The sequence below is a fragment of the Copadichromis virginalis genome, linkage group LG16 (assembly GCF_057382275.1).
Source record: "Copadichromis virginalis isolate Kocher_CV1m ecotype Utaka linkage group LG16, C_Virginalis_male_GT1.1, whole genome shotgun sequence".
In the NCBI taxonomy this organism is placed as follows: domain Eukaryota; kingdom Metazoa; phylum Chordata; class Actinopteri; order Cichliformes; family Cichlidae; genus Copadichromis; species Copadichromis virginalis.
Genome location: NC_140633.1, coordinates 5158186 through 5185237, shown reverse-complemented (window position 1 = coordinate 5185237; position 27052 = coordinate 5158186). Strand labels below are relative to the sequence as shown.

The following is a 27052-nucleotide window of genomic DNA, read 5'->3' as shown; positions in this document are numbered from 1 at the left end:
ACGGGCCGCAGATAACACAGACTCCGCTATGGATACATCAGCGGCCGCCGGACCTCCGCCTCCTGTTACAGCTACGTTCGCTGTGGCGCTGAAACTGCCGGACTTTTGGCTCCATGACCCCCCGTCATGGTTTGTACACGTGGAGGCTCAGTTCGCCCTTCGCGGCATCTCTGCTGACGACACGAAATATCACCATGTGGTGGCCTCGCTCGACCCGCTGGCCACCCGTCGCGCGATGGCGCTCCTCCGGGACCCACCCGCCCAAGGGAAATACGCCGCCCTCAAAGAGCTGCTTCTTCGGCGCTATGCCCTCTCCGACGCTGAACGAGCCGAAAAGCTCCTCAACCTGTCAGGCTTGGGTGGGGGTACTGCGCTCGAGCTCATGGAGAACATGCTATCGTTGCTCGGGCCAGATGACGGTGGTTTCCTCTTCGCCCACCTCTTCCTCCGCCAACTACCGGCCGCCGTGAGAGCTGTCCTCGCGAACTCTCCGCTTCTGCCTGCGAAGGATTATCGCTCCCTGGCTGAAGAAGCGGATCGCATTCTCCTGGCTAGCCGCACTTTCGACGTTCACGCCCTGGCTACGGACACGCCGGCAGCACCTTCCACGCCTCCACCTGCCTCCCCCGGAGCATCCGCCCCCTTGCTGACGGCAGGGATTGCTACACGCCAGCGCCGCGGAAAGAGCATCTGTTTCTACCATCAGCGTTTTGGCGACAGAGCGCATCGCTGCCTGCCGCCTTGCGCTTTCACGGCCCAGGGAAACGGACCCGCCAGCGCGCCGTAGCAGCCGCGACCGCTGGCAATACAGAAAGGCTGCTCTTCATAGAGGACTCGCGCTCCGGGAGACGTTTTCTCGTGGACTCCGGCTCCCAGAAGAGCCTCCTTCCCCCTACCGCTGCCGACGGACTAGCAGCGAACTATGGGCCGCAGTTCATTGCAGCTAATGGCTCTCCCATCAAAACGTTTGGGGAAAGGTTGGTGACTGTTTGTTTTCATGGCCGGGATTTCCAGTGGAACTTTGTTGTTGCCGCTAGCTCTGTACCTATTTTGGGTGCTGATTTCCTGTGTGCTCATGGACTGCTTGTCGATGTTGCTAACAGACGTTTAATCGATGCTGTTTCGTTTTCTTCGCTACCCTGTTTTACTCGGGCCGCCGAGCCCCTGATTTGGGCTAATGTAGTGACCTCCGGGGATGCTTTTCAGCGTTTGCTTTTACAGTTTCCATCGCTGTCTGTCCCTAATTTCTCTAGCACGGTAACGAAGCATGGGGTTGAGCATTATATTCCCACGGTCGGGCCCCCGGTGTTCGCGCGCACGCCGCCTCGACCCCGCGAAACTGTCCGTCACTCGGGAAGAGTTTGCAGCCATGGAGCGCCTTGGCATTGTACAGCGTTCGAACAGTGCATGGGCCTCTCCGCTTCACATGGTGCCCAAATCGGACGGTCGGTGGCGGCCATGCGGAGATTTCCGCCGTTTAAATAATGCCACGGAGAATTACCGTTACCCCATCCCCCACATTCAGGATTTTTCTGCCAATCTCGCCAGAACATCGATTTTTTCTAAAATTGACTTGGTGCGGGGGTATCACCAGGTTCCCGTGCGCGCCGAAGACGTTCCTAAAACCGCTGTCATTACCCCCTTCGGCTTGTTCGAGTTTTTGCGCATGCCGTTTGGCCTGAAAGGTGCCGCCCAGACCTTTCAGCGGCTGATGGACTCCGTTTTGCGTGGGCTGCCGTTCGTTTTTGTTTATCTGGACGATATATTGGTGGCCAGCTGCTCAGCGAGCCAGCACGAGTCCCATCTGCGCCAGGTTTTCCAGCGTTTGGCAGCGCATGGCCTGATCATCAACCCTTCCAAGTGCCAGTTTGGGTTGCCTGTTCTGGATTTCCTCGGGCACCGCATTTCCGCTGAAGGTGTGGTTCCGTTGCCTGACAGAGTCCAGGCCGTTTCGGTTTTTCCGCGTCCCACGTCGGTTAAAGCGTTGCAGGAGTTCTTGGGGATGATAAATTTTTACAACCGCTTTCTCCCCAGAGCTGCCCACCTGCTACAGCCACTCTATGCTGCCTTAAAGGGTAAAACAGCCAAAGATCCGGTTGACTGGCTGCCAGAACGCGTCCGTGCGTTTTCCGCAGCCAAGTCTGCGCTGGCTGACGCCGCCCTGCTGGCCCACCCGCTTCCGTCGGCGGAGATCGCGTTGACCACTGACGCCTCTGACGTGGCAGTGGGTGGGGTGTTGGAACAGCGGGTTTCAGGTCTCTGGCAACCGCTCGCCTTTTTCAGTCGTACGCTCCGGGATGCTGAACGCAAGTACAGTGTTTTTGACAGGGAGTTGTTGGCCCTGCACCTCGCGACACGACATTTTCGTTTTTTCCTCGAGGGTCGCAACTTTACTGCGTATGTTGACCACAAACCTTTGACGTTTGCGATGTCCAAGGTCTCTGACCCATGGAGCGCATGCCAGCAGCGCCAGTTGGCGGCCATTTCAGAGTTTACCACAGACATTCAGCATGTGGCTGGTAAGTCCAATCACGTCGCTGACTGTCTCTCACGTGTGTTGGTTTCTCCGGTGTATGTTGGCATCGACTACGCTGACATGGCCGCCGAGCAACGTCCTGACCCGGACGTCCTTGCCCTTCAGTCAACAAAAACGGGCCTCGTGCTGGAGGACACCCCGGTGTGGGACGGCGGTCCGCACCTTCTTTGCGACATTTCCACCGGCCGCCCTTGCCCGGTGGTTCCCCGTCCGTGGCGTCGTCGTGTTTTTGACTCGGTGCATGCCCTCTCTCATCCCGGCGTCCGGACCTCGGTCAAGCTGGTCAGCGCCAGGTTTGTTTGGCCGGGCCTTCGCAAGACGGTGAAAGAATGGGCGGCGGTTTGTATCCCATGCCAACGCTCGAAAATCCAGCGGCACACACAGGCACCCCTCGAACCTTTCCGTGTCCCGGGTAGGCGTTTCGATCACGTTCATGTGGACTTGGTTGGTCCCTTGCCGCAGTCCCAGGGTTTCACGCACCTTTTGACTGTGGTGGACCGCACAACCAGGTGGCCGGAGGCGGTACCCCTGGCGTCCACGACAGCGGCGACGGTGGCCAGGGCATTTTTGTCAACGTGGGTTTCACGTTTCGGCCCCCCTGCCGACATTACCTCGGACAGGGGCCCCCAGTTTGTTTCCGAGCTTTGGTCTGCTATGGCTGACGGCCTGGGAGTCAAGGTCCACCGCACCACAGCATACCACCCGCAAGCTAATGGGATGTGCGAACGGTTTCACCGGTCACTTAAGGCCACGCTCCGGGCTTCCTTAACAAGTGGCGACTGGGTCGACCGTCTTCCGTGGGTTTTGCTGGGATTGCGTAGCACTGTTAAAGAAGACCTCGGGGTTTCCCCGGCTGAACTGGTCCTCGGCCAGCCTCTCCGGGTCCCTGGGGAATTCTTACCTGAGAGCCCTCCCCCATGTTTCGATACCTCTTTGTTGCCTTTTTGCCCCCCAAGAGACTCATTTCCTGTTCCTGGTCCTGTGCACCACTGCCTGCCTGACACTTTTGTTCCGAGTTCGTTGGACTCTGCTCGTTTCGTTTTCGTCAGGCACGATGCCCATAGGACTCCGCTGCGTCCACCATATGACGGGCCATACAGGGTTCTTAAACCAGGCAACAAACATTTCATTTTGGACTTTGGCGGTCGGCAGGAAGTTGTCTCTGTTGACAGACTTAAGCCTGCACATGTTATGAAAGAGGATCAGGTGGTCCCGGCCCAGGCCCCTCGCTGCGGCCGCCCACCTGCCGCCGGGCTGATGGATTCTGTTTTCTCCCCCAGGAGCGACCCAAAATCAACGGAGTCAGAGTCGTCTGCAGCTTTTTCTGACCGCCAGTGCCAGCCTCGCTCCCGGGCTGGGTTGCCCTCTGTCGTTCCCCCCCCCCCCCAGTTCAGCCGTTCCGGCCGTTTGCTTAAGCCCCGGGTCCTGGACTAGTTCTGCTGGGTGTTCGGGGGGGGGGGGGGCGTGTGTGGCGGACCACTAGAGGGCTCCACTTACACCTATAGGAAGTGTGTTCCTGTGTTTTGTGGCGCGATATGCGCAGTTGATGTTGGAGACGAATAAAGAAGGAGTGAGAACTGAGAGCTCTGTGTCGTTGATGCTTACCTCCACAATATATATATATATATATATATATATATATATATATATATATATATATATATATAGATAGATAGATAGATAGATAGATAGATAGAGAGAGAGATATTTTAAAGCCAGAAAAACACATTACATAAGGTAATTTGCATGTTATTGGGAGAAATAAATATTTATAAATGATAGAGAAACCTTGTTGTCAAGCACAGTGGAAAGACTTGTTTTGTAGTCGTTCACCAGGTTCACCGGAGTGATGTTGGCCCCTCATTTACAGAAAGTCTCTATATCCTTTAGGTTTTTTTGTCTGCTATTTGGAAGCTCAAGGCTTTGCTCCCTGCACAGATTTTCCATAGAACTGAGGTCTGGAGATTGGCTTGGCCACTCCATGACCTATCTGAGTTTCTTCTGTAGCCACTTATTTGTTGCATTTCTTGTTTCAACACTAAGAAATGCAACAAATAAGTGGCTACAAGAAACAAGAAATGTTTCAGCATTTCTCTTCCTCCAAACATGGCGTACCGCGTGAATGGTCTCCTTTATTGCTGTATGAGTGAGTTTTCACTCACCTTGTGCTTATACGCCACTCTGTATTTAAAAATAATTGCTAATGATCTCTGGCTCTCTTTCCAATCACGACAGGTGGCTGCACTTCCCTGAGCTTGGTTTCGCCAGAGGTTTCCTCTTAAAAGGGAGTTTTAAGTGGACTGGTCCTTAAATAGCACTTTTCTGCTCCACCTGTGCATTAAAATCGTAGCATAGAAAAAAAAGTGCTTGTATGACTGGGTGAATGAGGCAAGTTGAATAAATAAATAATTTTATTTACTTATTTATTCATTTATTTATTCAACTTGCCTCATTCACCCAGTCATACAAGCACTTTTTTTCTAAGCTTTTTCTACTGAAGTGCTTTCTATCTAACATTCACATTCATACTCCAATGGATGCATTGGAGAGTACCTTGGGGTGAGTATCTTGACCAAGGATATTTGGCATGCAGACTGGAGCAGCCAGGGATCAAGCCACCAGCTTTCCTATTAGTAGATGGCGTGCCTCCTGAGCTACAGCCACTCCATGCATCATGCTTGCTCATCTAATTGTTGGGTTTTCACTGTACTATTGTCAGGTCTTCACCTTGCAATATAAACTTGCAATATAAATATAAACTAAGCTGTAGTGCCTCTTCACCTCACTGTGCAATACCTTTTGTGCAATACTTTTGTAAATAGTCAACAGTGCAATAGACTCAATACTTGAAATGTGCAATTCACTTGTATTTTTATTTTTTATTCCTATTTATTCTATTTATCCCCTTCGTATATTTTATTTATATTGTCTCTGTATTTATATATATGTGTGTGTAATATTCTGTAACTCTGTAACTTCTGTCGGTGCTGTGCTTTTTTGGAAATCGAATTTCCCAGAGGAACCCACCCGAGGGATTAATAAAGTTCTATCTATCTATCTATCTATCTATCTATCTATCTATCTATCTATCTATCTATCTATCTATCTATCTATCTATCTATCTATCTATCTATCTATCTATCTATCTATCTATCTATCTATCTATCTATCTATCTATCTATCTATCTATCTATCTATAAACATCTTTGAAGTGACTGTTGTAGTGATTTGGTGCTATATAAATAAAACTGAAGTGAATTGAACTGCAGTCATTCGTTCGCTTCCATCACAGGTATCTTGGTATTCTACAAGTTGACTCTATAAATTACATCCCACATCTGGACTAACTTTGCCTATTCTGCCTGGGCAAGACAGCCACTTTTGTGACATTATGATTATCTAGACTGGGTATGTTGCTTCTGAAATTAGCAAAATTTTGAAGTTAAATTTAATAATAATAATTTAAATTATTCTAATTATGTTAAATAATAAATGTTAATTCCAACCACTACAAATCTGAAAGACACAACGAAAGGTTTTTCAGACGCTGTCTTTGCTAACAATTCAAACTCATCTATCTCTGCCTGCTCGTTGCCTCAAGCAACAACCACTGATCGTCTAACAGATTTTGTAAGAGTAGCTGGATTGAGACATAAAGCTTGGTGAGGTGCTGCCTCTCTGACTGATGGTCAGGAATTTTCACTCCCTTCACATGAAGTCAGAGCTGAATCTGGGCAGGATGATCTTCACCCAGCAGCAGTACAGTAGTTGCAGCGCATTATCTTGCATGTCACTGCTTGCAAAGTGCAACCACATGTTGAAAAGTTCTTCAAGCTGAGTATTTGTGTGCTTTTTATTTCTATCATTTGGATGCTGAGACTTGTGTGAACTGGTTTGTGGAAAGCAATATATATCGGACATTAGTCGATTAGACTAGTAAAGCAACTCTGTGTTTGGTTCCATTTATTAATTTTTTTTTTTGCCATAAAATTATACCCAGAAACAATTGTTATTTAGAGTTTGGGATGAAAATAAGTTAGAACGTACAAAGTAAAGAAATCTGTAATTTAACAGAATTTTTTTTTTAATAAAAGAAAAGTGTAAATGTACATAGATTTATGTGTTAGTTACGTCTGCAGCACAAGCATTTTATTACATGTTGTACCCTGTATGATTGTGTATGTGACAAATGAAGGTTGTTTGTTTGAACCTGTATAGAAACGACCTTGGGAGAGGTGCAATTTATTGCGGTGGAAACAAGACAGTGAAGGTGAGACAAAATTCATGACAAGGTTTTCCAAATGTCTGCTTTTGCTACTGGTTCAGTGAATTTTGGTCACAGAGTGACCAAACCTGCAGTTTTGGAATCTGTGAGATGTCGGCTTTAAGCACCTGACGGCATGTCCGTATGTTCCTTCAGATGACGGAAGCATCGATGCTTTGTGTTTACATCTTTTTACAGAATCTGTTTACCTACTCTTTATTCGTTTGCTGTTTTAGCTTTTTGTAGGTTGTTGAAATGGTTTTGTGAGCTTTTAGCTGAGATGTTGATGTTTCTGTGGATACCACACATCTCTATATTTAAATAAAAGATTTGGTGGGACATCCTGTTAAACCAGGTATTTTCCCTCCGACCCCGGTACCGAGGGCATTGGGATTCAACGGGTTAACTGTTTATTGTTGAGTTTTGTTATGCAGGGGCCACAACTGAAAACAGGAAGGCTGTGCAGAGGGTAATTAATGGTCCCCAAAAAATCACTGGCTGCCCTCTGTCACACATGGAGGCTATCGCTAGAGCCTCCTGTCTCAGAAAAACCAGGGCCATCACAGGTGACCCTGCCCACTACCTGTTTGACCCGTTGCCCTCTGGTTGGCACCTCAGGTCAGTCAGGTCCCACACCTCCAGACTCTTAAACAGCTTCTTTCCCCAGGCCATTCACACTGTTAACAAGCACTATCCCCCCACATCCCACCCCTGCACTCACCTCCCCAATCTGAGCCATAGTCTAAGTAACCCTTTTCACTCAGGCCACTCACACTTATATATACATATGTATTCCTCTTGATTGTATATATTTCTCCTGTTTGTTATTTATACCTGCTGTACACTTGCTCTGTTCGAAACATCCATCCCCCTTCAGTCTTTCACACAATGGCGAGATCCCAGTTTGTCTACATGTGATGACGTCCCACCACTGCCTACCTGATGTCTAAGCTGACCGACAGAAAAAACAAAACATGGGGGAGAAAATAGAAGAAAATATAATAAAAGGATCGAACACAAATAGAGAAGCATGCTGTATCACAAACTTTATCTGTAAGGAAACCCAAAGGGAAAGAAAACACGCAGCACCTGGAACACAAAAGTCTAAAATTGCATAGACACATAAATCAGCAGTTTTCTTGTGGTGTGTGTGTGTGTGTGTGTGTGTGTGTGTGTGTGTGTGTGTGTGTGTGTGTGTGTGTGTGTGTGTGTGTGTGTGTGTGAGAGAGAGAGAGAGAGAGAGTGTATGTGGCTTCACAGAATATAAATAATAATGAGCATGGGAAGCTGAGGCAGACAAAACTAGATGCAGGCCATCTGCAGCATCTAATAGTAGAGAAGACCTGCATCCATCCCAGGAAGAGGAGGAGGGCAGCCCCAGATGAAGGCAAACGTCCCTGCCTGAGACCGGCATCTCTCTGTCTCTAATGCAGACACACAGACACTCCACAATGGCAACCACAGCTCTCCAGCACCCAAGAAGCTGCCAGACACTCTTAGTCCCAGACACAACTCTCATCCACCTGTAAGGCACACAGCCGACCACCCCCACTAAGTAATGGAACTGATCAGTGGGGACCAGTGAGAAACCAGCTCATCCAGTTGTTTTTTTGAGTATTTTTGTTTCCATTTCTAATCCGTGTACACTCCTAAAGTGTACAGCTTGGATGAGGTTGGGATACAGCAACCAAACCACATGAATAGGTCTTCACATGTTCTTTGCCAGATCCTCTGAACAAGCACACTGGCGCGTATAGCATGCATATAGTTCTCAGCAGAGTTGTCTTTGCAATAGGTGCATGTGTTTTAGTGTGTAACATCCTTTGTCCTCTATAGTGTTTTCTTTTTGCGTTCTTCAAATGAAAAACATTTCTGTCTGGATAACATTTTCCTTTTTTTTTTTATCTCTTTCATGCTGTGATCAAAAATGTAGTTTTTACCTTTTCTTACAAATATCTGGATTGTTCCAAATGGGTGTTAGTTTACATGGATAAGTAAAGGCTGAATCATTTTTGAAGTTCATTCTGGTCCTGATATAATGGTGTCAGAATACGCGGTGCACCATGCTGCTGACTTGCTCTCTAAATCCCCCAGATGCCAGTCGAATTGGGCATCTGTTGGATATATTAATTTTTTACTCAAATATCTGTACTTTCTACTGCTTACATTTTCAAGACAGGCTTGTTAGTTTTGGTTTAATAATGAGTAAAAGAATGAGAGATGACTCAGAGATGGAGAAGGATGTATGAGAGGGCAGGAGAGGAAGAAATGTTAGAAATCAATCTAAAGGTAAAGACTGCACTGTTGCCTCACAGCAAGAAGGTCATGTGTGTTTGAATAAACAGATATTTATGGTTTGTTTTGTGCATACATACAGTATGCATGTATGAGTTGGGAGTGTTTGTGTTTATATAAAGAATGTGAGGATATAACAATATACTGTGTGTGTGTGTGAGAGAGAGCGAGAACAGGTATAATCAGGATCAGTGTCTGCTGTTGTTCAAGGTGAAGAAGAGGAGGGTTCTCTTCTTCTGACAGTTGCAGTGCCAGCACAGTAGACAGGTAAAGGCCATTACTGTTTGTGTGTACCGTATTAGACATAGTCAGACGTGCCCTGTTTCTAAAACCGTTAACCTCATCCTAACTGTGAGAGGCCTTTGCCACTATCCCAACAAAATCGAAGGTTAAGGTGCAAAGACGTTTTTTTCTTCTGTACTTTGAAACTCGCCATATTGGACAGCAAAGGCTCCGCTTGTTTTTCTGAAGAGGGACTGCAGTGATGATTAGCTCAGAGGAAGTCCTGGATTAAAATGCTTGAACACTGCATGACACAGTTAACTATTAACATATACAGATGATATTAATAAATACATGAAGACAGGATATTAGCAAAACAGCTAAACTTAACACATTTAACCAGGTGATTTCTCATTGATCCTAATCTGAAAGTGCTGGTGGAGCATGCACCTATCCAACTGTTGTCTGTTGGCAAGCCGTGTTTCGGCCCAGAATCAGGTTGTTAACGGTTATTTAGCAATGTCAGAAAAATCCTGTAAATTTTCAAAAATAATACTGGCAACACTTTACTGGAAAATTCACCATACTGCAATTTATTTCACAGTGTTTTGTTGTTGCACCTGCCCCTTTGCCCCAAGTGCCCTTTTCTTGACACAAATTTTTATTTATTTTTTTGTAATGTGTGTGTGTGTGTGTGTGTGTGTGTGTGTGTGTGTGGAGTCCTGTCTGTGCCCCTCAACAGTAATATTTAACTATTAATCACAGTTTTGTTAAATATAAGGATCTGGCTTGCAGCAGTCACATGATGACCATTAACCAATGTTCGCCCCTGATGGCAGAGGGCGCTGGTTACGAGCCGGGAATGAGCTTGCAAAGAGCAGTTGCCGCCTGAGCGGTGCAGACTGATGCAACAAAAACCAGTAAGCAGGTTTACAGCGTACACTGTAGTCTATAGCACACACGAGTATTAGCTTATTATGTATATGTTAGTCAGTTGTCTTGTGACGACTGACAAATTGAAACAAACATTACTGGTCCTTTTATGAACTGGTGTGCTGGTCATTAGCTGCTAGCTAACTGGGGAAGGGTTTCAGGGGTCTGTAGCTCTGTTCACCGTTTTAGAGAACATGCTTAGTTTAAAGTAAGTTACAGGGCTAATATGCATATCCACATAATTATGGATTATTATAACTATGAAAAAACACTGTATTTGAAAAATACATTAAGAGACAGTTTATATTAGATTTGTATTTCAAATATGACAAAATGTTGATTTTACAGCAGCAAAATTATATTATCTCCACAATTTAAACATTTAATAAACTTTCTGCCTGCACGGAGTGGATAGTCAAGCAAATTGAATCATGATAAATACATTATTTTACATTTATTGCTTTATTTTTTTATTCTCATTACTTTATTATTATAGCACTAGGAATAAATATTAAAGGAAGGATTCTGGAGCAGCTCCAAGGAGCAAACTTGTGGCCATAGTATACACAGTATTCTGAAGAAGGTATAACATGTCACTGTGTGTGCATGTGTGTGCATGTTTTATGTTTATAGATTTTTAAATTATTACTCATGATACAACATTGTCCAGACTTGCCCTGTAAGGAAATGAGGAGGAAACCGTGACAGAAGGCGCTGTGTGAGGATCCCTCAGCAGCTGGATTACAAAGAGCTCAGGTCACAATAACAGCTGTACCAGTTGTTGCATTGCAGAGGTGTTCAAGTATGAAAATAATAATAAACACAACTGCAATGTTTTTGTTCTATAACAGTTTTCTATCATTACTTTATTATGGATTAGGTGCAAGAGTTGTTACGTGTGGATAATTAAATAACAGTTTAATGCAACAGGAAGTTGTGCCTTGTTCTCAGATGGACACCAAGTGGAGAGTGATAGATGAGATGGAAGAGATTCAAAGAGTGAGTCACAGGCAGAGCCTGGTTTATTTTTTATATCTGTTTCCTTATGGTTCCAAGCTCTGTCACCAGTCTTTGCATTTTATTATTATCTCATAACACATGTTTAATCAGCTCCCATCTCTCCTGTGGACTCCTTAATGTCTCCAGTCTGAGATCAGCACAGCCCTGCCCTCCAGCACCATCAGCAGCAGCAGCAACATTGTACCCATCAGGTAAAACATCGGCTACATTTGCTTCGCATTGTCCCCACATGAATAATATAGTATGATGTGATTCCATATTAGATTCTTGATGAATGTGGGTTGTTGTTATTCAGCCTGGTTCTATGAGCCCATTTTTAACTTTGAGCCCTGCACCTGTAAACATGGCTATCAGCACTGTTTAACAAGACTGACTTAAAATTCTAAGATAAGTGAAAATAAAAGGCAACAACGTCTCTGCATTTCTGTTTTTTCACTAGCGCTACGTTTTTTAGCATTTCCAATTGTTTCTGTAACTGAAAGTAACTGGGATGATAATTGGGGTGGCTGCAGCTCAGGAGGTAAGGGCAGGTCAGCTACTAATTGGAAAGCTGGTGGTTCAAACACTAGCTGCTTCAGTCTGTATGCCAAATATCTTTGGTCAAGATAACACCCCCGAGTTGCTCTCCAGTACAACAATCGAAGTATGAATAAGTGTGAATATTACAGACAAAGCTGTCATGCAGAGAAAGCATTGAAAAACAGCTTGAATGGGTGGGAGATCATTTAGTATACAAGACCATCACCATATGAGATGCTTACAGCCAAAAAGACCACTACTACACTTCTTCACTCAAATTCCCTCCATCAAATACACAGGTACACCTTCAGACACATGCAATGCATTTCTCACACGCATGCACATGTTCAGCAGGGACCACACACAATCCTGGTGTTAAAAATGTTAGCTACGGTCTGCACTGAGCTTAATTCCCAAAATTCCTCTCAGTTGTAACTTGAACTCCTGGGATGAATGCAGCCACTGTCTTTACATATCTCTCTCTGTCTGAGTCTGTACTTATAGACACATTATGACACCTCAGAACTTCAGGACTTGCCAAACTATTGATCGTTACCCAACCTCCATATGCTACTATTAATATTCAACAATTCTTCATCCCAGTTTATCACACTTCGGTTAGCCCCACCGAAACTTCCTTACATCGCAGCTTAGCTAATGTGGGGGCCTTAAGTTATGGACTTACATGCCAACCCAATCCAGGCCCTGCCAGATGACATTGGTGGTTCTGTCACTTGGTGTTCACTCTCTCTGCGTTAGAGTATCACTTCCTGCTACTGTTCCAACACACAGTGGTGTTTTTGTGTAGCAGTTTAATTAAAAACTTATAGATAACTTCTTATTTCATAGTGTAATCTTCACATGCTTCATCTGAAGCACAATCTCTGCATGTTCTCTCGCTAATTTACGGTCACAGTTTTCACTTACTGTGTCTTTAGGGTTTCACTAGCTTAACTTAGCTCGTAGCCAACTCGCTAGCAGCATGGCCTCTTCACCTGTCCCTCCTGCACTTTCCTGCTCATTGTGTCAGATGCAGTTGCTCCTCAGCCTCCCTTAGCAGTAATGATACTTGTAACAAATGTAGCCTATTTGCGGCTCTGGAGTCCTGGGCTCCAGGACCTCATCCACACTCACCCTCAGCACAGGTGCCCCCCAGGGATGTGTGCTCAGCCCCCTGCTGTACACCCCTGTTCACCCACCACTGTAAAGCAACACACAGCTGCAACACCATCATCAAATTTGCAGATGACACCACCATTATCGGCTGCATTTCTGATGGAGATGAGATGACATACAGGGCAGAGGTGAGAGCCCTGACATCATGGTGCCGCAACAACAGCCTGCTGCTTAACGTCAGCAAAACCAAGGAGCTCCTCGTGGATTACAGGAGACTGCAGAGAGGAGGCCACACCCCCATCCACATCAAAGGGGCAGAGGTGGAGAGAGTCATCTGCTTCAGATTCCTGGACATCAACATCAGTGAGGATCTGAGCAACAGTGTGAAGAGTAGCGGGCTCTTCAACCGACAGGCTCCCCACCACGAAGGTCATGGAAAGACACTGTACACTGTGTAAAGCAAACACACATCACCCGACAGTAAGTGGAGATCAAGCAACCAGTGATTTCACATCTGTACAGCTTTTTTATATATAAGCTGTGGGGCATAACCAGGCAAGTCGGAGTGTGTTGAAGAAGTGTCCACACGCCCTGGCAAACAGGGATCATTCCTCATAAATAGGGAATATGTAACAGAAGGTATTTTTTCTCCTTAAACAGCAGCCAGGATCCAGGATTGTTAACAGGTGAGTTAATTATCACAGGTATGCTAGACTGAAAGGCAGGAAGCAGAGGGAGACCCACCCCTGCCACAGAAGATGTGGGTAATCCGCACACATATCCACACCTCCACACACAGACAGAGGAAGGAGAGGAGAGAAAGATGGATACGATGAGCCTGCACAGGAAGACTGACCACGATGTCTCAGCCCGGTTTTGCTTTCAAATCTGACTTTTTAGCAACAAAATGTTGTGTTCTGGACATAATGACAGAAGTAAGAGAAAATCATTAATGAAATTATAAATGAGATTGATGCAACTGGCCAAAAAATTGTAAAATGGAATAATTCTCCATGGGTTCTTTCACTATAAGTAACCGTTTTGATAATGTGTGCTACACGTCTAGTCGCGTGACCCTTTCCTTAGTATAACAATATTTATTAGTGCAGTGTTCAAGAACTTGTTTTGTGGCCAGTGCTCAGGGTCATTATAAAAATTGAGTTGACTTTTTAATGTTGTAAATCAGTTAAACTGAGAAATAGGCTACATTTGTTACAAGTATCTGCCCCAGGGCAGCTGTGGCTACAACTGTAGCTGCCTCCACCAGTGTGTGAATGTGAGAGTGAATGAACAGTGGAATTGTAAAGCGCTTTGAGGGGTCCCAAAAAGCGCTATATAAATGCAATCCATTATTATTATTATTATTAAATATTGAGTGCATTTCTACTTATTTATGAATATGCACAATTATAGTAAACAAGTCACCTATCTTCCTTAAATTATGTTTAATTATTAAATTGTATATTCTTCCATATTGTTGCATCAGAGTATGCATCATATAATATTTATGTATACTCTCAATTTTGGTTCCAGGACAGGACTGAGAATTGAAAATTGCAGTGAGATTAAAATCTAGAACAAATAAAATTTCATTGCTAATTGCTGTATTGTGATACATTGTTGTTATTATTTAGTCGATCTTCCAGTAAATAAAATATGCTATTCATGTGTAAATCACATAATTGTTTTTTCAGGATACATTGTTGATGTCAGATTTAGGCTTTCTCTGAGAACCTGCATTTGATATTATTTTTTAATGATTCATCTAATTATCTTTGCAAATTATGACATGCAGATGTATTTTTGACTTTCTGTTGCACAATAACTGATGCAAAAATAGGCTTGAAGACTTGCCAAAAAGTTTGTAAATATGAATTTTTATGGTTCAATTTCTAATCTGTCTAGTGTGTTTATTGACTGAGAGCCAATACCAAAAGTCTTCTGAAATGATAAAGAACACATTAACATTGTATTTTATTACTATTGTTATTTATTATTAATATTAGTAGTAGTATTAATATTAGTGTTATTATTTTTGATGTTGTGTCCTTGGGCAAGACACTTCACCCGTTGCCTACTGGTGGTGGTCAGAGGGCCCGGTGGCGCCAGTGTCCGGCAGCCTCGCCTCTGTCAGTGCGCCCCAGGGTGGCTGTGGCTACAATGTAGCTGCCATCACCAGTGTGTGAATGGGTGGATGACTGGATATGTAAAGCGCTTTGGGGTCCTTAGGGATGAGTGAAGCGCTATACAAATACCGACCATTTACCATTTTGTTTTTTTGTTTTTTTAGTTTGTGTACATCTGTGTTATGTCATTAAAAAACAGCATTAATAAATTCCTGGGGTAAAATCTTCCAAAGTGTAATGTAGTCTGTTGGTGCAGAGTCCTTGTTTGCTCAGACACATACGCAGTAAGCACTGCTGCCATTTTGTTTGGCAATTGTTGATAACAGCGATTGGAAACAGAGGATTCGGGGAAATGTCAGCGTTGTCATTTTTACTACTTCTTTAACCTTTTACAGCGGATGTTCAGAAGATGCCGAGGACTTTTACCGCTCTGCTCAGAAAACGAAATGCTGGTGTGTTTTGGTATTCTGTTCTGTTACTGTGTGAGAGCTGAGAGTGTCTTGTGGATTACATGGCTGAATTTCCAGTCTTGTGTAATTAAAGATTACAGAAATGACCAGACAAATGCATGCGCTTATGCTTCCTGACCCTCACTGTTATGTGGCCACAATATGTTTTTTAATAATATAGACTGTCATGAAAAACAATGTCAAGTGATAGATGGTGCACTGGGGGAAGAATATTATGCATATAATCAATTGTAATTTAAAGGCAACACTGTCAGTGAACTGATATGTGTGTTGAGACATTTGTTCACAAACTGAAGCATTTAGCAACCACTGCACAAACTACTGAAATAATACTTTTGAGACTTTCTTTGGTTTGAACCTCATTTGCCTGCTGGCTTAACTCAATTGGCATCACTGCAGCATGGGGTGGGGATATGAAGAGATCCAAGTTCAGACCCTTGAATGGCAGTTATATTTGAGGAGCTGCAGAAGGAAACCATGTAAATACACTGTTTGTATGCTATATTTGGGAACAAACAGACCCTGGGAGGAGGTGGGCCGGCTAGCTTTGATGGCTGGCTGGTAGCTTAAAAGTTTTAAGCTTTTAGGGCCCGAGCACTAAAAGTGTGAAGGCCCTATTACAAGTGATCTGTTTAATATCATCTTCAATCTCCTTTTTGAAGGCCTTAGCATGCTCAAACACTAATGAAGTATTGAATTTTGCACATGCATCGGGTCCAGTGAATACTTTTTGAACTCCTCAGGATGTTAATGGATCATTTATCAGATTTTTTGAGCTTTTGAGTTTTCGTTGAAGAGTTTGTTTTTGGGGGAATTTTGATCATTTGCTGTGAAATTTTAATTGGCTGACATATTTTGTCCAGTCTGAACCAAAGGTCTCACATGTCATCAGGCTCCGCCCCCAAATACATATTAACTGCAATATTGTACAGTGTTCACAGCGCCACCTAGTGGGAACAGGAAATGTAATGTTTTACACTTTGGGGGTACAGTTTCAAGGCAGCTGACCTCAGCAACCTCAAATTTCGAGTTGGTCTTACACTACAAGGAAAACTGAGTTTTCATCTAAGCGTGTAACCTTGGCAACATTGCGAATTTTTATGTTTTGCCATGAGGCACGAAATTGCTATAACTCTACGACACCTTGTCCAGTTTCTCCCAAACTTTAAAGGCATGACGAGAGTCAGACTCTGAACAGCTTATGTTCATTGTAAGCAAAAGCTACAGCGCCACCTAGTTGTAAGGAAATGTGATGTTTTATACTTCGATGTACTGCTCCTCCCAGGTTGACCCCATACACCTCAAAAGCTGTCTGAATAAACATCAGAAATTGATGATGCTTCAGTGTGAAAATGTGAGCTTTCATTTAACGGCGCACCCATGTAGAATAGCGATTCTGTCACAGTCTGGCGAGGGCAGACTGTATGAATTGAAAAAGGACCCAAAACGCAGACGCCAAGGAACAGGGAACAGAACTTGAAATGTTAACAAAAGGCGAGCCGTTTAATAAGGCTAGTAGAAGAGGTACAAACAAAGGGCAAGGCAAACTGAAGCAAAATTAACACAAACCTAAACTGGGGAATCTAAACAAGCAATAAGAAAAACCTAGGCAAGAAACTTGGAAGCATGGCATGGGAAACATGGCGTGGACAACAGACGACCTGACAATCACACACTGAAAACAGAGGACTTAAATACACAGGAGGTGATTAGGGGAAGTGGGAACACATGGAGGAACAGCTGAGGGTAATAAAGCAGGACGAGGCAAGGGAAGCAAAACTAGAAACACTCACATGAGACATGGACCTTCAAAGTAAAACAGGAAACACACTGACTGAATTCTAAACATGCAAACTTAACAGCAACTGGGGAGACAGAATATAGGAACCTGAAATATGGTACAAAACCATCACAGTGGACATAACATGGAACACAGGGAAGCCATATGATGAAGCCAAAGAGCAAAACCTAAGATAACCATAACTGAGATCTAGGGAAACACGAAACAGTACCACAAAGGACTCAAAACATAATCCATAATATAAAAACACGAGATCTCTCCAAAATGAAACAGGAACATGAGAGGCAGACATAACAACATAAGACAACAGACATGAAACACACGAAGGGCAAGGGAGATTTAACATAGTTGGAACACGAGGGGGAAATAATAACTAGAAACACTTAGGCATAATAATACAAACTTGATAACATAAGACACGCAGCATGAAACACGAAGGGTGAGGGGAAGCTTAAATACAGGGGAAGAAAACACAAGGAGTCTAATAACCAAATGAACTTAGATAACCTAATGAACAAAATAAACTCAAACTTAAAACGCTGGGTCAAGAGACCCAGGACCATGACAGATTCGCCATCATCAGGAAGTAGTTTTCACAGAGCTTGGAAAGCTTGAAAAGTCGTCAAACCTGGCAGACTCTCAAATGTGATGAAGGCTTTCCTGTTTTCTAGCCCTTTTCATTGAATATTGCAAAATGGCTCCACAATGCCACCTATGAAATTTTAAAGGAGTCCCTGCACTTTTTCATCTATGCGTTTGAAACTTGGCATCCTAATGTCAGATATCAAGATATACAATAAAAGTCTCATCCTCAACCCAACAGGAAGTCTGCCATTTTGAATTTAATGTGTAATTTTGGCCACATTTTCTGCTAATTTCAGGCCTCATACCTTAACAAACACTGAGGGATTTCATGAGCTCAACACGATCTTCACTTAATGGATCCTAAAGAGTTTTCATGAAAACTAAATGGCATAGCAACACTCCGAGTTTTGATCAATCACCGTGAAGCACGAAACTGTTGTAACTCAAAGACACAATACTCAGTCTCTACCAAACTTCACAGGTGTGATGAGAGTCCAGCCCTAACACACACACAAAGAAACACAGCACAATCATACAAAAGACACAAGTGAAGTTGTGCTGATAATTCAGTTACACGATGACAACATGTTTAAACGTCTTTCTTTTGGTTTTGTTGTCTTTGCTCTTTGGTTAGTGTTAGGCATCAACACCATGTTTAGAGAAAGATGATGAGCTGGTTAACAAACATGCCACTGTAACAAACCACCATTTCTGGTTAAGTCTAAGGCCTGTCACGGATCTGTGGGAAATAAATATGTGGATTTCAGTTCTACTGGATTCAAATTCTTACTGCCAAAGTACAGTTTGTGTCCATGTATGCAACAAAGACACCTTTTCATTCCAGCTTCATTAATTTCCAGACGGCCAGAATACACCAGAGTACACAGAGGAATTGTGTGAAATATAAGAAAAGCATCTTTCGTCATATCTCATTGTTTATCAGTTTGTTTCTAATAACTTTATATCGTTGTTTTCTGTTCCTTTTACCAAATCATTTACTGAGTTGCTTTTTGCCATAGGCCGTTTAAAATAACACTGCACAGTGACCGGGGGGGCACACACAGCTTTCTTCTTGTACTCTGTGTTTTGCCATTTTAAGAAAGTGTGTTTAGGTGTTTGGTTGTTTTTTTAAACACAATGTGCAAAATTAACTGTAACCTTCCTAAAATAATAATCATAACATAAATAAATTTAGATATTGTTGTGTTGGTTTACAGATTATCTGTTCTAGTCCTTCTTTGTTGAATATATCGGCTTATTGCTGGTAAATGTTCTATCTTATCACAGAATATAACCCAACGTTTCACTCGCCCCTGTCTGTGTGAAACAATCTCGAGTATCAGAGGTGAGCAGTCAACATGTGACATTTAATGACTGAGTAATCCTTATCGAACAAATTCTTCCTGGCAGATGGGCACACACATGCACACATACATCTAACATCCAACAGTTAATCCATGTATGAGTTATGGATCTTAGCACGCACACACACACACACACACACACACACACACGCACACACAGAGTGTTCAGTAACAGTGTGGGAGGCCTGTACAACTCAATGCCACTTTTGTTACTCACCCATGATAAAACAACCGTGGCCATTTGTGCCACAACTGTTTTGCTGGCTCTCACAGTTCACTTGTTGACAGACTGTAGACAGAGAGAGACATGCAGAGTTCAAGTCTGCACACCACTGTGTATGTTTGTGTTGAGACACATACATAAAGCCTTTGCATGTGTGTTGGTATAACCGTGTGGGGGATTTTTCCCCAAATTTTAATGTGAAGATTTTGAATTTCAGCACAAAAAATGTTGGCCATGAATTGCATTCCTGTAAATTCAAATAAATTAGACACCATGGTAATCCACGTGTGTTCAAATTTAATGTATCACTTGTTAACACCTTTTCTTTTCTTCAGTCACTTCCTCAAGAAAGTTTTTTGTTTACTAAGAAGGTTTTAAATTTGATCATTTTATGACTTGAAATGTAATTAAGTTCTTTAATTACCACGGGATCATAGCAGGTGTTTACATCAATCTGCTGATTTGGAATTTTCCATTTTTTTGAAGTTTTGGGTTTGCTGTGTGCACTTTTTGTTCTAAGAAATGAGGACTTTCAATTTTTTTTGCTGCTCACAGAGCAGATTATCAAAGATTCCTACTGTTCTATTCAAGAAAAGTTATTATTATTATTATTATTATTAACAACAACAACAACAACAACAATAATAATAATGATGATGATGATGATGATGATGATAGTAACAACAACAGTACTAATAATATACATTCATAAAGTTCTATATCAGCAGGGAGTCTTTCTTTATTACCTTCATTTGCATGTAAATGAAAGCTGTTCCTGTAGCCGCAGGACCAGCTGTTTGGTTGCACTCTTCAGTCACTGCATCTTTACCAGTCTCCCTCACACACACACACACACACACACACACACACACACACACACACACACACACACACACACACACACATAGGTATAGATATTCCAAAGGCCTGTATAAGAATCCTCTTCCCCTCCTCTTCCTCTGAGGCTGGCAGCAGCAACAGCAGAAGAGTGGAAGAAAACAGGTACAGGCAGAGGGCCATACAACTTGTCACAACATCTACGTTTGATTTTGACAAATAGATCTCAGCCTGCTGTTACCCTCTGCTTTCTTTCTTTTTTTTTCTTTTATAAGGAGTAAGGAGTGCTTTCATTGGACAGGCTCTGCAAGAGGCAACCATAGGTTAACTATGAAGCTCCAGATGACAGATGACCTCCAGGCTACAGGAAATAACTGGTTTCCTCTCCAAGATACTCATTCTGTTTAATTTAGTCCAAACTAATTACACAGTGGACTTCTATCAGTAGCTGATAACGCAGATCTAAGGTGTTTATGTTTATATATTTCTCTAAGGTCTAACAAAGCCCCCTTTCCTCCAAACAAAAAGGGATTATGGTTCATTTTACTTGTCAGATTAACCGGAGGTCATTTATCTGTTCTACTTAGCTGATAGAATGAAGAACACATTTCTTTGGATGAAAACAATAGCTGGATGGAGAGTGAAGAAAGAGATTATGCCGGCCGAAGGTTACATTTATTTATTTTAAACAAACACACTTTTTATCTTGTGAAAGAAATCATCTGGAGCGATAGTCTGTAAATGTAGCTTGTATAAAAACGAGAAAACTTTACAGTTTCTTTATTTCGTGATTTTTAAATATACTCCAAAAATAATACAAGAAAGAATTTATCTAAAAACAAACCAAACCAAAGATTATTCGAGTGTTTTTGGTTTTACATGGATTGTATTTAGTATAACCCGATCAGGCTGCTCAAATGATAAAGAAACGCACCAACTAATTAAATGTAGGGAATATGAATTGAAATATTCATTTTCTTTTATAATTTTTAACCATTTGCATGAAAAAAAAATCAGATACGCCCTCCCTCTCTCACCTGCTTGATTTGTGCCTTTCTGTGTTATTTTAGTGTTGCTTGTAGGCCGTGCCTTGACCTGTCGATTTGCTGGTTGTCTCTCGGAGACACACACACAGGCGGACTCACACTGCGTTTACCTTCAGCACCTTGGTATTTTTGTTTAAGGCTGTGCAGAGAGCCGGCTGATGAAATGGGTGATCACAGAAAGACGGAGAGGCAATTTCATGCTCTGTAACGCTTTGAACGGCGTGATAGCGATGCGTCTTGCAGTGTAAATTCACCTCCTTTCCAAAGACCTATGAATATGGATTCAGTTGTCCCCACTCACTTGAACCAATGGGCTGCGACGTCCCCTTACCCCCAGCTTCTCCGCAGACAGCCTCACCTCCATTTTATTTTATTAATTGAATATTCAGTTACACACACACACACACACACACACACACACACACACACACACACACACACACACACACACACACACACACACACACACACACACTCACAACTGGGTCAGTTCCAATATAAAAGTGTTTATTTGAAATTGTACATAATGTATTTCAAGATGTATTTCAAATAGTGCGATGCTGTTTGCCGAGTGTCTCAGGCCGCTTTGCACCAGAGGAAATGACGCACAGAAGCGCTGTAGTAATCCTTGGGTCCGTTTAAGAGACATTAAGCTCAGAAAACACAATTACACAATTTCGACTAAGAAACCGCTGCAGGTGCACACACACACGGTGACGTTATGAAAATGCAGTACAGCTCACACGTTCATTTGATTTGATTTTAAATTTCTTTGTTCGTTTGTTTATTTCTTTTTATTGATCGGCCGATTAGATAAAAGAAGTGGCACAAAAACAGAGAGTGTGGCAAAGCTGCAGATGTTGTGTTTGTGTGAAGGCGTTGTTGTTTCAGTTTTAGCGTGTATGTCTGAAAGTGAAAAGGACCACAACACGTTTTATGTGCTGCTGTACCAATAAAATATTAACAAAATATTAACGATGGGCTTTTATCGAGGCTTTCTCTCAGCAATTACAATTTTAAGTTATTATTTATAATACTGTTTTTATATTTTCCGTGTGGTTTCTCAAAGGGCATCATACAGAATCCTCTATTTAGATCAGATCCCACATGTGTTTTCACTGTAACAGATTGCATGAGACGTTCCTAACAAATTCAAAGGGATTTCTTGTGTCTTTTGAAATGACAGAACCACGTTGTTCACATTTGGTACTCAAACTGTGTGTTGAACCTTATTCAAACTGACCGCAGGATTAGTAAAGTACTCGTATGGCTGTTGGAAGTGGTCAGCAGCGCGTTCCAGAACGAAAGCAACTACCATTAGTAAAGTAAAAATGCCCCAGAACATCAGCTGGTGTGCGCCTGTTATGGCTGTGAGGAGGAATGGATGGGTGAGGGTACACTTCAGTCTAACATCAAGGGTGCTGCTGCTTATTAACGTTTCTGAAAGTGTCTATTTCTCAATAAAATCTTTGGTTTGGCGGTGGCAGGTCAGTCTGCTCGAATCTTCTGCTCTAGAGTCACTTCTGAAGAGGAGGAGACGAGGAAGAGGACACTAGCTCGGTCCCCCATCCTCCACGTTAAATTAGATATTATTATTTACAATGTACAACGTGAGTGTAAGCAGGAAGTCGTGTTCATCAGTCGCTGTCCTCCTTGTCCTCCTGGATGGTGGTGGTGGAATGGTTGTAAAGTCCCTGCGCCATCAGCTGAAGGGCCAGCCCGTTCTTGAAGCCACTGGCCTTTTTGATCTTGGCCCTTTTGTTCTGAAACCATATTTTGATCTGGGACTCGTTGAGGTTGAGCTCCTGGGCCAGAGACTGGCGCCGCTGTTCCGTGATGTAGCGATTCACTTGGAACTCTGTCTTCAGTCTCTGCAGCTGCTCGGCCGTGAAGGCCGTGCGTGGCCGTTTGTCCTCTTTGCCGCTTTTTGACTTTTTCAGTTTCCGTGTCCTTGGGCCTGCAGTAGGGGCGAAAGAAGAGAGCGGAAACATAAATATGCAGCGTGCGCAAAACAACAGCGCGCTAACAAAGCTGGAGTTCTAAGTAATCCAGCCTGCAAGCTATGGATACATGACAGATACTACTACTACTAATAATAGTTATTATTATTATTATTATTGTTATTATTATTATTATTATTATTATTTCTTTATTTAATTTACAGAATAACGTTATGCGGCACGTGTCTGTGTGGTGGTGTCTTCAGAGTATCAGCGCGTTTACACACTCCTGATTACTGCCTACACGGATGACTACAGCAGCCTGAGCCCCTGTCTGACATCATTGCGAACACACGTACGTTTAGGTGTTTTTCACACAATAATCTGTCATCTAAATATTCGACAATAAGATTTCCTTTTTTTTTAATGTTTTAGAATATTCGGCCGCCCAGATCATGGTGTGCATAGAACAGCACGCGTTTACTGCTTTTTCTCTTTTTCTTTTTAAACGACAAAAACAAATAATACCAGTTGGAACAGAAAGCTTCAGTTCACACTGAACAAAGTTAAATTCATTAACAAGATGCCGCACAAAGACTATGGTTTGAACAATCCTCTGGTGTAGTGACTGGTGTACGATTGACTTTTTAAAATATTAATAAATGTCTTTACTTGTTTGGCTTTGAAATACTGAAGTCCACGTCACAAATAATATGGCACACACACACACAAACACACACACACACACAAATATATATTAATGAACGTGCACGTGTCTTCTAGCTATTTACATCTGCATAGTTTCTTTAGCAAAAATTTAAGCACGCGCTTAATAAATTCAAAATGTCCTCTGTAAAGACGAACAGGCTCGCGAGGCTGTAAGACTTTATTTACCTTCAGTTCCTTTGTGTTTTATTCCACCTTACTGATGGCAGCTCACACACCGGGTCACAGGAGCTATTACACGCCATCACCGGTTTTTGTGGAAAGACAATATCTCCTGGAATCAGCCAAAGTGTCAAATATGTTCCGTTGTCAGCTACACAATTCTAATCCTCCAGGATCAACGCTGAGCGACTGCTTATGGAAATCTAACAAGACTAAATACCGTTTATGACTAAAACGGGGAGAAGTTTTTACAGGCCGCACGAGCACTGGTTGTGCTTTTTGATGCGCGTGAATTTAAATTAAAATAGCTTTTAGGATTATTTATTTAATCATTTTTTATTTTGCAAGTGAAACTTTAAACAAACAGAAATTCACAGAAAACCTCCACGTCAAACACACCAAAGTGTTACAGATGTGTAGTGAACAATTTTATATTTTCATCCCAAAATATATAAATGTAAAATATATATTATTTTTGAACCGAAATAAATAAATACATGAACCAGCATTTTAAACTGTTTTCTGTCTTTATCGAGTTTTTTTTTTATTATTGTGGTGCTGCGTCGAGCGGCATGAAATCCTGAGACGATTTAAAAATAAATCAAAGCGGCAATACAAACATTATAATAACATATATCCAGTATTGTATTGCTAACCAATAAACGATTTGGTTTGATATTAGACTTGAGTCGAGTCAGTGCAGCTTCATTTTTTGAGAACATTTAAACGAAGGTCTGAAAATGTTCTAAAACTTTATTTCGTGCTTTACTTTATTAGAAAAATTGTTCTTCGTTTGTTGCATGGAAACTGTTGAATATTAACGTTTAAAAAAAGTCTTGATGAATAAAATGTTAAGTGAGTTTAGGGTGGAAATAATCCTCAGTTATGCACGGTCACAGTTGCATTTCTTCACGAATCTACTGCCTTACCAGATGAGGGCCTGTCCGAGTATCGGGTGCAGTAAACCCAGGCAGGCCAGAGCAGTGGCTGCGTCTCCGGTGTGGGCGCCGCGGTGCCGTTCAGCACCACCAGCGAAGACGAGGTATTTTCCCCGGTCCCAGTGCCAGTTCTCCCCTCTGCTTTTACGCCATGGCCGTTACCGGTAGAGGGAGCGGCTGCGGCTCCTCCGCCGCTAACGTTGCTTTTTTTGGGACTTGCCAAAGAAGCGGAGGAGGCAGAGGACGAACTACTGTCAGTACTGCAGTTGGAGTCCTGGCACGGCGTCCCTGGAAGACTCGGCCTGCTGATCGCCGGGTGGACGCGCTCCCGACCGGATGTCTGCGCCCTCTCCCGCAGGCCAAGGCCGTGCTCCTTCTTGCAGCCAAAGTCCGGTCTCAAAATGTTGTCAATGAAAAAGTTGGTGGTTCTGTGGGCCTGTTGGGCGACCTGTAGAGGCAATATAGGCGGGGAGGGCAGGCTGGGAGACGGGGAAACGCTCTCCCCCTCGCTGTTATCCGAGCTGTTAAGATCCCGCTGCTCCTCCATCGGTGCTTCTCTGAAGAACCTGGTTTCTGTTCTCTTAATCCACTTCCACTGCGTGAGTTTATTTTGTATCCAAATTATGACTACTAACTAAAACATAGTTATTTTCTCACCGGAATGGTGCTGGTTGTTGTCATTATTCGGAAACTGTGGGCATCCTCCCTGCGCAAAGGCGCTCCAGAGGGTCATGGTCGTTGATTTACTATAAGACTGACTGTGGTCGCTGTTGCACACTACTCCCACACACCCAGAGCTTTTCACCGCTGTGTGACACTCTTCACAAAGTCCACACACACACACACACACACACACACACACACACACACACACACACACACACACACACAACTAGAGGCGCATGAAACGTATCGGGCCAATCACCGACCGGGACACTTTGGAACAGAGTGTGACGACGTCCAATAATGTCATGAGTCTCTGAGCCAAGTGGAGAGCTGTGGCGCAGGGAGCAGGCTTCACAGAGAAACCAAACAAGAGATTATCGCTGCTCCTCGCCTTCAGTCTCGTTACGGTGTACTGTTACATCTATACAGCTGATGAACGGAAGAATACTGGCTGTTTACTGCTGGTTTTTGTATGAAATTCAACTGCGCACGTCTACTTTACTTTGACCTGTACAGACACAGGCGGGCCTCAGACCCAGTTAAACCGTGAGCCATGACTGCACACAAAAATCCTTTTAATTGGGCCGTAGCGTAAATAGATAGGATGACATTTGGGGGTTTGCTTCCCCACTTACAAGCATGTTTTATCCAAACCAAAGCGCACGCCTTCTACATCTTCATATGCGCCCGTTCGCTCTGAATGGTGGTATCTAACTGCGCACAGCTGCAGGTTAGATACCACCACCTATCAAAACACACGCACATACCTGCTGTTTCCCCTTCTTTCTGGCCATTGTTAGCGCGTGTTGTTTTCGCTGAAATAGCGCGCTCTTATCTCTTTCTGAGAGAGAGGAGCTGCCGAGGGATAATTTATAGGTTTTAATTATTTTTTATTCCGCCTGATGGGCCGGACGTTCATCACCTGGCTGCAAGAGAAAAGCCTTTCAAAGTCTCCGTCAACGTCGCCTTGCCAAACACTTCATCAAAGTGTGAGCAAAGTGGGCCGATAGAATACCAGAAATGCGCATAATAGACAGGCACGCCGCCTGCCAAGATGTTAATAGAAAAGCTGCTGTGCAGCGGAATACTGAGAGGTTGTGTGAAGGGACAACTTAATTGGTATAATTCATATTAAATGAAGCCTGATTATATGTCTTATACGAAGTAATAATAATACTAATAATAACAATAATGATATGTAATGTTTTACATTCTAAGATGCCCTAATTGGCTTTAGTCTTCCTGCAGCAATTCTCCAATAGG

General features: G+C 43.1%; 1 protein-coding gene across 1 annotated transcript; it reads right to left on the bottom strand.

Annotated features, from left to right (window-relative positions):
• Positions 1–21852: 21852 nt before the first annotated feature.
• en1a (engrailed homeobox 1a) lies at positions 21853–25926 on the bottom strand. The gene is made up of 2 exons (XM_085435130.1): positions 25115–25926; positions 21853–23314 (listed from the first exon to the last, which is right to left on the bottom strand). The coding sequence occupies exons 1-2, from the start codon at positions 25668–25670 to the stop codon at positions 22995–22997; spliced, it is 876 nt and encodes a 291-aa protein (XP_085291256.1). The 5' UTR covers positions 25671–25926; the 3' UTR covers positions 21853–22994.
• Positions 25927–27052: the final 1126 nt, after the last annotated feature.

Coding starts and splice junctions, on each gene's coding strand:
- en1a (XM_085435130.1), bottom strand. CDS start 25,670: ATGGAGGAGCAGCGGGATCTTAACAGCTCGGATAACAGCGAGGGGGAG. Junction 23,315..25,114: donor CTCGGACAGGCCCTCATCTG/GTAAGGCAGTAG, acceptor CCCCTACTGCAG/GCCCAAGGACACGGAAACTG.